Source organism: Salminus brasiliensis, chromosome 1, assembly GCF_030463535.1.
Source record: "Salminus brasiliensis chromosome 1, fSalBra1.hap2, whole genome shotgun sequence".
In the NCBI taxonomy this organism is placed as follows: Eukaryota; Metazoa; Chordata; class Actinopteri; order Characiformes; family Bryconidae; genus Salminus; species Salminus brasiliensis.
Window position 1 is genome coordinate 40,229,117 of NC_132878.1, and position 11,568 is coordinate 40,240,684.

Sequence of the window (11,568 nt, forward strand, 5' to 3'; positions counted from 1 at the left end):
TTCATGATTCATAGAAAATGTTTTCCTATCCAAATGTTTATCTTTTTATCTATACAATAACAAATTACCTCAAACTTTTTTTTACCACTCTACCTCTGCAATAATTATCAAGAGTAAATTAATTGAACTAGGTTTCTCATTTCTGAATTCTTAATTCTGTATAATGATTGCCACTCTAATTCAACAAGGACATTTGATTACCTCTTAATCGAGCACATTATTAATGAAATAATCAACAGACCAAAAATGAAACTATTAGCCAAGTATAATTATGTTGAATTTGAAAAGAACCTTTAAGCTTAACATGGCACTAGGCAGGTGCACCAGAAAAGCACAGCAGCAGAATCATTCCAGAAATCTTTTGGAAAAGTAAATCCATGTTAGTTAAATTCAACTCCCTATTTGTTACCTTGATGGGTATTAATGGGGATTAATATCAACAGTTTAAAACAAAAGATACATACCATTACTATAACCAAATTGTAACATGCATGCAATAGTAACGTGGTTGCAATGATTTAATTTGTGTGAAATTTATTAGGTGGCTTTGCCATATGAGAGTTTATGTTCTATCAACAGTATCCGAAGTACATTTCCCTTAAAGTAAAAATAGCAAACATCTAGATTTTTTTCTGAATATTAAAAACGAACAGAGAGAATGATAATCTGAGGGGTCCTATCACTTCTTACAAATGCAACTTGCAGCTAGCTCAGTAAAACACATTACATCCAGTTTAGTAGCTGTATGTACCAAAATCTTAAAACATTCCATAATATCTTGCTGTTGTCATATTACCAAAAATTTTAACAGACCCAAAAAAAAAAAAAAAACATATGCTTTAGCACTAAATTATGACACCTAAATTATTGGGCCAAAGAAGTGCTTCACTCCTTCCTGCGCTTCTTCTCATGGTCATAGTCTTTAGAGCGCCCACTAGTGGACGGCCGTTTGGAGCCACCATGCTGCTTGGCTTCTTCCAAGAACTTATCCAGACCAAAGGGATCTTCCTCAAATTGGACAGGTCCATCCCTGCGGGGACCATGGTCAGTGCCAGAGAACTCCCTATCAGGTACAAACCTAAGTGGAGATAAAAAGATTTTATCATGAACAGACTTCCAAAGATAACCGGCCTCTCAATCCAATTTTCAGGGTCTGCAACTAGTAAAACAGTTCACGACTGCTATTCTTACTAGCTAATTCAGAGTATTATTTGTAGAGCAGATGCTACAGACATTGCAAATTCCCTGCGTTACCTGCTGCTCTGCATAAGTGTGTCCAGGTCATCTCCGTATATATCCTTGTCTGCATTTTTGCTGGGCCTGTACATGTTCTGTGCCATGTCCCTGCCACTCTTGAAGGGCTGGTCATATACATTGTATGTCTCATCCTCTCCCCCAGCGAAGCCACTGTCCATTCCCTGTGACAAATATATAAAAACAACTCAAGTTAAACAGAATCAGATGACCTTTTAAACGGCGCAAAAATCCAGGACACTGGTTGAATTTTGAGGTGTGTGCAGCACAACACATCATGTGGCATGATTACTGCATCTGCTGTGAAATGGGCCCGATGCTCCATGCACATCTTTATTGGCGAAAGTGAGAAGTCAAATTGTATCACAGTTTGGAATAAGCTTCTCTTTGTTTTTTTTAAAACAGAAAAATTAAACTAGTTATTAACAATACAATACTAGTGAGAGCACAGATACAAAATGCCAGATTAAACAACTTGAAAAAACATTGCAGTCACCTGTGTGTCTGCATAAATAGGTTCAACAATGCACAGCCAATAGAAATGTTACCCTGCTCTGGTTGAAGAGCCTCTGGTCATACTGAGCCTCGCTGGAAGTGCGGGGGTTGGGCTGGCCAAGAGCAATCAGCTCACTGATGTCTCGGTCCTGGTCCCTCTGCAGTTTAGACCTGAAATCACACAATGGTTAGTTATGTGCTACAGCACATGTCCATTTTAAATAAATACTGAATTGCCTAAACTGAAATGGGAGTTAAAGCAACAAGCGCTACTGGATAGAGTGGTTGAGAATCTGACCGTAGTTTATTGTGCATGATCATGCTTTTCAAATTAAGACAAGTGTACGACACTGGCACAAACCAAACTGCCCAAGATTTGATATAGCATGTACCTCTTATCAGGGGCCGCTCTGGAGATGTTCCTATCGTGCTGCCTCTCTTTCCTCCTGTCATGACGAATCTCATCACGCTCTCTGACCTCACCATCCTCCCCTCCTGCCAGCAGAAGGAATGCATGTGTGAGAGAAATTCTAATTTGAAGCACTTCGGTCACTATGCACAACCTGCACAAAACCCAGACCTTATGTAGCAACGCATTTGCAAATATGCCCAAAGGACACATGGTGTGACTTGTGAATAGCATAATATCAACATATATCAGTCAACTAACAACTCTATGGACATCAACTGACTTTACAAGCAATGGCATTTGGCACACTACTGCGGCAGGTACAGTTGTGATCAGATGTCTGTATACGTCACTGGAGTATAGGGCTTTCAATGATTTCTTTCAACTGTTCTTTTTCCAGTGCAGAAAGAGTTTATGAGTATGACAACATACATTTGACTATAACTGGTAGCTTGTCATTGCCCATATAAGAAAAGGGTTCGAGTTTGACAGTACTTAATGGACAGACCAACACAGTATATTTGGAAATTCCCATGAGCTCGGGACAGATCTGAGAAGAATTGTAGATCTCTCAGATCCATTTCAACCCCAACATTGTTAAGCATGGTGGTGGTAGCAACAACCACTGGAACTGATACACTGCACAATGTGAAGAACAATGAAGTGAATAAAAATTCTGACCACCTCAGAATTCTTCAGCATAACCTTTAGATACCCCTGAAACACATACTGAGAAAGCAGAATTCTACTGAGCATTCGGAAAGACCTTGCCAAAGCCCTAACCTTAAATGTATGAACTATGGTGCTTCACGATTTCAGTCTGACTAACCAAAAACAGCTCCAACAGTTTAAAGAAAATCCCTGAAAACCCAATATGAACATGAATGTCATTGTAATAAGTATGTAAACTTCAGAACACAACTGTACTGAGTAAAAAGACCACCACCTATTGCTGAACCATACCACATAAGACCTATACCTTTTTCTCCATGGCCTTTGATTCCTGCTCTTCTGTCTCGGGCCATCTTTGCAAGCTCCCTGAGCTTCTCCTCCTTCTTTTCTTTTTCTTTCTGCGCCATCTTCTTTTCCACCTGAGCTCGCATCTCCACTGCTTCTCTGGCCTGAGAACATCACAAGAATGTCAATATGAAGCAAAAAAAAGCCATCTTGCCTTGTTTTTCCTGAAAACTTGTCCCTTGACCCTGGGCCTGATTCCTTCTTGTGGGAAGGTTGTGCGTGTGGCAATGGGACCATTTAGTGGTTACTTTCACTTATGGCTGTTAAATATAGACTGGTTACCTTTCTGTCTGCAATGTAGAGAGCCTCAGCTAACTTTGCAAAATTCTCATTAATATGAACTGTCTGAAGGCCTCTTCCATCGGCGGCCAGACGTTTATCCAGTGGGATCGTGTAACCCTGAAAAACATCAATTAACATGTTTTAACTTTAAAATATTTGGCATCCAGGAGGACACAAGCATTAATTGACCGATAGGCCACTGCGTGTTTTTTGCAAAGTAAAAAAACATGACTTATGAAACCTTTGCGTTCTTCCAGTTTGATATGCACGGAGGAATCTTCCACTCTTGCTGTTCTTTCACCGTCATCTGAGACAAAAAATAAATCAATTAATACAGAGTTCCGATTCAGAAAGTGTGCTATGGAATAGGTAAATATAATGAGAATTTTGATGGATCCCTACCTTTCTGCTGGGAGAGTGCATGACTGGAGCAGGGGGAGAGGGAGGGCCACGAGGAATCTTCTTATTTATTCTATACAAAATAGACATATGCAAAAATATACTTTAAAATACTTTACAAAATACAAACAAAAATGGCGCTTTTACAAAAGCTATGGGTGCCGTGACCTACTTAAAACGTGGTGGCTCCATTGGGTCTTTCTGCATCTCCACCATACGGATGACCCTTTGCTTGGCCCCAGAGTTAAATGCCACTCCCTGCTGAGAGGGTGTGTACCTGTTGCAAATTTAAAAAATAATTATGAAACGTCCATGCTGTACCATGACTGACAACACACATACTTGTGATAAGTTTAAACATTACCGTATGTATTGTGCAGGTGCCTGTTTATCTGCTGCACGTACAGGCATGGCAGCAGCAATTTTCTGGGACACCTGCTTGTCTAAAGCAGCTCTGGTCTTCTCTGTGAGCTGAAATAAAATTTACATTTGGAATACTTTACATAGAGGACTTCATAAAAAAAAAATCACGTTTACAAAAGAGATATGGTAAATAGAGTCAGCTGTTTGAAATGGCAAGCTTAATTTGAGGGGGAAAAAAAAACACACAAACATTTTATATATTTTACACATCTCACCTCTTTAATAGCCTCCTCATCTGGTCTCTGTAACTCTGGGGCATCATCATTGAGCACTTCCTTAGGAAGCAAGTCTGTGTATTTACTGAATATAACCTGTTTAAAAAACATCACAAGAGGAGTGAGTATAAATGTTACATTCATCACCAACAATTCTAAGCTGCTTCAATATAACACTCACCTTATCCTTTCCTTGGCCTTGTCGCGCGATAGCATCATACTTGATTTTGCCCTCGGCGTCCACCTGCACAGCAAGGGCATTGGACGTCTTCTTCTTTCTGCCCATCTCCAGTGGATACTGAGCCACATGGATCTCCGGAAATGCGCCTCCATCGCCAAAGTCCTTTAAGCACACATTAACAGAAGCACTACTAAAAGGATCTACAGCATGAGCAAGATGCTTGCATTCGCTCTATATTCTATATCTATACATCTCCTTGTCTATACAGCCCCCCACCCCCCTACCTCAAAACCTCGGGGCACCCATCCTTTTCGAGAGCCATAAGGAGGTGGTTCTCTTCGAGTAGACACCAGTGCTGTGGACTGGGACCTCTGTGCTCTGCTCTTCTCTTCTGCCTCAAGCTGGTCCTGGGACAGCTGAGTAGGCGCGGGTAGAAAGCTGTAAGACAATCGGTATACTACAATTAAAACAATACTGACCGATCTATCAAGTTGGAACTTGGCCTACTTGGATGTATATACGGAAATCGTGTTGCACTATTCATCTGAGAACGTCTGCCTTTTCCCTCAACTGACAGAGCCCCTGGTTTAGATGGCAAACACTTTCAGTACAGCATAAAACCCACAGCTAGCTAAGTCCAGTCGCTTTGCTTGCTCAACTTGGCAATACAAAAAAAAACAACCTTTCGCAGACATGGGATGACAATGACCCAAGTTCCTAACTTCTTTCTGACCCTAAATGATCAAATGTTGGTGTTCTTGCAATGAGATTTCCGAAAAGTTGCTGCGTTAGACAGATTACTACAAGCGGGGGACGTTCAGCGTTAGCTGGTTTGGCTAGCTAGCTAGCTAGCATGAACTGTGAAATAACGTATTGCTAGCACTAGCTAGCTAAAATGAGATCAAACTATCTAGCGGATCAGCAGAAGTCTTACTAAACATCACATTTAACAACACATAGATTAGATTTTAGCCAAATGTAGCTGTGAATACTTTAGTGTGGAAGTAGCTAGCGCTAGCACTAGCTAGCTAGCTTTATTAGCATGCTAGCAAAACTAGGCCTTTTAACCGAATAATGGACCGAAATAACCAAAGAAAACAGTGCACATACAAGAATGTGTTAACATACAGCTAGTATATCGGACAGACACAGCCAAACGTTATATTACAAATAACGTTAGCTAGTATTTGTAACACCGAGCAGGCTTACGCCGCGACTCACCTCGCCAGCGACATTTTCCTCTTTGTTGAGTCTGACGTCACGCGAGATCTGACTGCATCGCGATGTTTTAGACAAATATCGCTAGCACTAGGGCCCTAGTCCCAAATGGTGAGCCGTGGTCCTCCTCTGGTTCACACCAGAAACCATCCATGACCCTATTTTGTGACACCATCACCCAAATAGTCAGATTATACTGTCTCATTTTTTTCAAAGTGTGAAAGTAACGCACAAGTAACAAGTAACGCAATTAAATAGACGAAATTGACGTATATTGAGCTGAGGCCTGACCTCTCTGCGTTTGCATTCTTCGTAGCTAAGAAAGGGGATGCAATAAAAAGCCCTCTGCTAGAGCATGAAAATAATATCCCAACGTTTATTTTCCAAATCCACGGTGGTGACCACAAAATTGTCACTGATAAGACAATTCAGTATTTTCAAATTTATTTATAGTGCTTTTTATAACTGGCATTGCCACAAAGCGACTTTACAGAATCAGTAATTAGTAAGAAGACAAGAGATCAACAAGACATAGACCCTAAAAGACCCCCCAGTGAGCAGCCAAAGGCGACAGTGGCAAGGGAAACACTCCCTCAGAGCTGGAGGAAGAAACCTTGGGAGGAGCAAAGCCTCACAAGGGGGACCCATCCATCCTCCTCTGGTCAGAACAATTTATAAATTATTGATAAAAGTCACTGTTAATCATAATATCATAATACCAGTATACTAATCATGATATAATATAGGGAGCCTCGTAGTTAGTCTGATGGGTGGCAGCTGGTCTTATGCAGGTAAAGGGGACCCCAGCAGTCAGTCTTCTAACAAGTCGGGCAGGATGAGTGGGCATCCATTTTCTCAGAGAAGGTAAAAAGACAGAGTTAGTTCCGAATGGATTTATGGAGATCAGAGAACATTGAGCACTATCAGTATCAGTATACAATATGATGAAACCTGAGCCTACAGAGAGGAGGTTAGCTTACTGTCACACTGGTGCCAGGAAAACAACCTTTCTCTTAACATCAGCTAAGACAAGGAGCTGGTAGTGGACTTCAGGAAACAGGAGTGAGTGCACACCCCTATCTCCATCCCTATCTCTGGAGGGGGTTAGCAGGAGGAGGTTTTGTATGAACTGTCGCATAACAGGACGTTATAACAGGACCTGCATTGTGGAGAGTATTATGACAGGCTGTATCACCACCTGGTAGGGAACTGCACCGCTCAAGGAGGTTCTATACTTAAGCAATTAGACTGCTGAATAAACAATAGCTTGTGGACTATGGACCTCATCTGTAACATCACACCTTCCATACAAACACACTCTGCACCCAGCACTTACGACTGGAAACCCTATGCACAGTCACGCAGCACCCACAAAGACTTCTCCCCTCCCATACTACACCTGAACTCACACCCATCCAGTGTCTTTTTTGTCCATTTTGTCCGCGTGCAAGCAGCGAGACGACAGCTCCAGCATCTCAGTGTACTACAATTCCCTGTGTCCGCGAACTCCTGAACCTGCAGACTTTATCTAAGGGGAAACATTAATTACCAAAAGCTAAACTAAACAGATGAGTTTCAGCCTAGATTTTAAGATTGAGACCGTGTTTGAGTCCCAAACATTATCTGGAAGGTTATTCCAGAGTTGGGGGGCTTTATAAGAAAAGGCTCTTCCCCTGCTGAGGTTTTCTGAGTATTGGGAATGAGTAAGAAACCAGCACCCTGAGATCTTGATTCTTGATGTTTCATAAAAGTATTCTTGATGGTTCATAATATGTAATAAGATCCCGCAGGTAGTCAGGACCAAAGCCATGTAGGGCTTTATATGTTAATAGAAGAATTTTGTATTCAATACGGAATTTAACTGGGAGCCAATGAAGTGCTGATAGAACTGGACTGATATGGTCATATTTTCCTAGTTTTAGTAAGGACCCCGGCTTGAACTTGTTTATTGAGGTTCCTGCTAGAACAACCTGACAGTAGTGCATTACAGTAATCTAGCCTTGAGGTAATAAAAGCGTGTACTAGCTTTTCTGCATCCTGTAGAGATAAGAAATTTCTTAGTTTGGCAATGTTCCTAAGCTGCATAAAGGCTGTCCTACTAATATTAGCTACATGTTTACAAATGATAGATCTGAATCCAATATGACGGCAAGATTTTTAGCTGCTGGACTATGTATAATGGAAGCGTCAGCCAAATCTAACATTAAGTCTGATTTCTTATTCTTACATTAAGTTTATTTCTAGTGTTCTAGAGTTTTATATCCTTTACACAGTCTTTAATTTTATTTAATCTAACTTTATTGTCAGGTTTGGCTGATATATAGAGCTATGTTTCATCTGCATAACAATGGAAATTAACATATTGTCTACTTATAACTGAGCCCAGTAGTAACATGTATAATGTAAATAAAACAGAGCCTTGCGGAACTCCATATCTCACTTTTGTGTAATTTGAAGATGAATCTCTTAACTTTATGAACTGATAGCATTCAGTTAGATATGATTTGAACCACAATAGGGCTGTTTCTGTGATTCCAACCATCTTTCTAGTAATATAGTATGATCTATTGTATCAAAGGCTGCACTGAGGTCCAGTAGGGCTAATAAAGATACATAGCCTTGATCAGAGGCAAGAAGAAGATCATTTGAATCATTTCATCTTCACTAGGGCTGTCTCTGTGCTGTGACTGGGTCTAAATCCAGATTGGAATTCTCATACATGTCATTCTTACTCAGGTATAAGCAGAGTTGTTGGGCCACAGCTTTTTCTAATATCTTGGATATAAATGTTAAATGTTGTTGGAGATGGGTCTGTAATTAAACAGTACAATAGGATCAAGATTTGGTTTCTTGGTAAAAGGTTTTATGACTGCTAATTTAAGGGTTTTGGTACATGCCCTAAGCTAAGGGATAAATTTATGAGCTTTAATAAGTGCCCTTCTATATTCAATAAGGATGTACTTCCAGGCAGAGTAGAACACCTCTAGTTTGGTTGTCCGCTATTTACGTTCTAGAATACTTCACAGCACATCACACTTTTCCGATTTTTATTTGATAAAAAATTTGAAAACCACAAATCATGTTTGTTCATGCTACATTGCGTTGGTCTATTATTTAATCTCAATAAAATACATTTAGGTTTGTGGTTGTAAGGTCATAAAATGTGAATAAGTTCAAGAGGTATGATTACTTTTAGAGTTATCATTGGGGTACACCTTCCTGCTCTGGGTTATATTCTGACCATATACATAATCACGGGAGTGACCTAGGGGGTGTTCAATCAAGCAAGCTGACTTTTTGAGACATAAATATATCAAAATATGTCATAAAATGGATCCATCAAGGAAGTGCCACAATCGCATCAAGGATGGGTAGCATCACAGTGACTTCACAAACAACATCCTATATTAGTGCTTAAGTGGTGCTTAAGAGGAGTCCTAATCAGTTCAGTCATGAACTGTGTGCTGGAGAGGAGCCTCAAGTGAGGGGCGGAGCTTAGCCCTTGCACACTTGAGCACATGTGCATGAGCTCCCCAGTAGAGGGAGACAATACAGTGGCAACCAATCGTGGGGTGTCAAAGGACCTCCACGCCTGTGTGACATGATGACAAGATTGCAGGTTGTGAACATAGAGACCATATTTTTTTAAACCAGTGTGCAATAGAACATGAGAGAGAGTGTGTTATCGTGAAATATCTGGGTGTGATGAAGCAGACACGAGCCGAAGGTGAAGGTGAATGTCCATGACTGCGCATTAAATAATATTGGCTCTTTTAAGTGTGTATATTTCTTGATCAAGTCATGTTCCATCAGTACAGAGTGACAAAGCCATCACAACAAGCACAACTACCAGCTGGCCCGGGAATATGTAGTCAATCTTCTGATGAGGATGCTGTTGTATCCACTTTGAGCTACACAAAAGATGTACCAGACCAATGACAACAGGGAGTGAGTTTCTCTAATGGAAGAGAACTTTCCTTTCCAGATTAAAAACTATCTAACTAACACTGTGAACGTGACCTCACTTGCATCTCATAATGAAAGCACGAAAGAAACACTACAATATAAAATATCATGTGTAGAATAAGAATAACTGGATAGAAAAACTGTGTAAGAAAGCACACGGCAGAAAAGAGAGAATAGTAAAGTGATCATATGATATTCATTTTGGTCATACAAAGGCAGACCAAATGTAGAACAAGAACTACCTACAATAGTTTGTAGTGTGTGTGTGTGTATCATAATGCCATTATGAAATATTAAATCTTTGAGTAGGGCACTTTGTTGTTGTACACTGACTAATGGAGTATTGGGGGTATGACTCATGGGATAAGACAGTATGCTCAACTTTCTGCTACAATAACCCCCATATCATCTGTTTTTCTACATGTCTCTCTCTACACCACTCTCTCTGCATATCTCTCTACAATGTCTCATTCTCCATATGCATCTCTGTCAGCTTCTCTCATTCTATCTGTTACACACCTGCCGGGAAAGAAAGGACGTCTATATGTGCATATGTTTTAGAATGTTGGCTTTTTGCATTTCGTCAGCTCTGAAACTGTGGCTGTACACTCAGAGCTCTTGCGATGCTCCCAGCTGTGCAGGACCCCTTAGCTGCACTGAATGCTCTAAACAAACAAAGCACCCTACTAAACAAAACACTATGAATAAGTCACTTGGTTCCATAGTTTACTCAGATAACACAGTGTAATGATGAGTCTACCGGTTGTATGTATTCTCTCCAAAAACCGGATTATGACTTATATTTATTAAATAGTGCTGCCTACATCCTAAGCAATCATTTAGTGTCAGCATTCATTACCAAAATACAGTTAGGCTCACCTAAAAACATAAAACAGCACACATTTCATCAGCTCTGAAAGCTGCACACAACTGTAAAGAACCCTAAAGCTGCACTTAATCCCTCAAAGCCTGGGTGTGCAATACATCGCTGATGTCTGTTGTTCCTTAATGAAGCATACTACAAATATAAAACACAGAGTATTGGATTGTATTGAACATAGTTCAAGAACAAAGAAAATATTTTTAAATAAGCACACCCCTCACTTAGTCCTTCATTCTCACCTCAAAAATAAATGTTATCCTAACATTACATATCCCTGTTGTCATCAACAGATTTTCCAGTATGTTGCTGCATTAATTTTGATGCTCTACCTGAACTAGCCCTCCAGTGCCTGCTACTCAGAAGCTGCCACCATCATGCTTCACAGTGAGGATGATTTGATCTGCAGTGTTTGGTGACCACCGAACATTGCGTCTAGTCTGATGGCCAAAAAGCTCAATGAGATGAAAGAACCTTCTTTCGATTGACATTGGAGTCTCCCACATGCCTTTGAACAAATTGTAGTCAAGATTCCATTCTCTTTGCTGCTCCCCCATAAAGCTTTGACTGGTCAATAAGTTGGGCAACAGTTGTAATGTGTAGTCTCTCCTGTCTGATCTGCTAAAGCTTTTAACTCGTCCTCAACATTCATTTCCAAAAGCTACAACAGTCCTTGGTCACAAACATTACCTAAAAAAGTTTTTCCAGAATTTAGGGAATTTTCATTTTATATGAAAAGGTTATTCCCCCTGCTGAAGCTTACTGAATTCTGGGAACCACCACCAATTTTTCCAGTTTTACTAAGAACTAGCTGCAGCATTTTGAACTA

At 40.3% G+C, this 11,568-nt stretch overlaps 1 protein-coding gene across 1 annotated transcript; it reads right to left on the reverse strand.

Annotated features, from left to right (window-relative positions):
* Nucleotides 1-517: 517 nt before the first annotated feature.
* snw1 (SNW domain containing 1) lies at nucleotides 518-5,927 on the reverse strand. Its single transcript, XM_072679675.1, has 14 exons — nucleotides 5,897-5,927; nucleotides 4,960-5,113; nucleotides 4,676-4,837; nucleotides 4,495-4,590; nucleotides 4,221-4,327; nucleotides 4,029-4,133; nucleotides 3,860-3,929; nucleotides 3,699-3,764; nucleotides 3,458-3,574; nucleotides 3,138-3,279; nucleotides 2,142-2,244; nucleotides 1,803-1,920; nucleotides 1,255-1,418; nucleotides 518-1,078 (listed from the first exon to the last, which is right to left on the reverse strand). The coding sequence occupies exons 1-14, from the start codon at nucleotides 5,908-5,910 to the stop codon at nucleotides 886-888; spliced, it is 1,611 nt and encodes a 536-aa protein (XP_072535776.1). The 5' UTR covers nucleotides 5,911-5,927; the 3' UTR covers nucleotides 518-885.
* Between the last annotated feature and the right edge of the window lie 5,641 nt (nucleotides 5,928-11,568).

Coding starts and splice junctions, on each gene's coding strand:
- snw1 (XM_072679675.1), bottom strand. Junction 2,245..3,137: donor CAAAGGCCATGGAGAAAAAG/GTATAGGTCTTA, acceptor TTCTGCTGGCAG/GAGGGGAGGATGGTGAGGTC. Junction 1,079..1,254: donor ACACTTATGCAGAGCAGCAG/GTAACGCAGGGA, acceptor ATCTCCACTTAG/GTTTGTACCTGATAGGGAGT.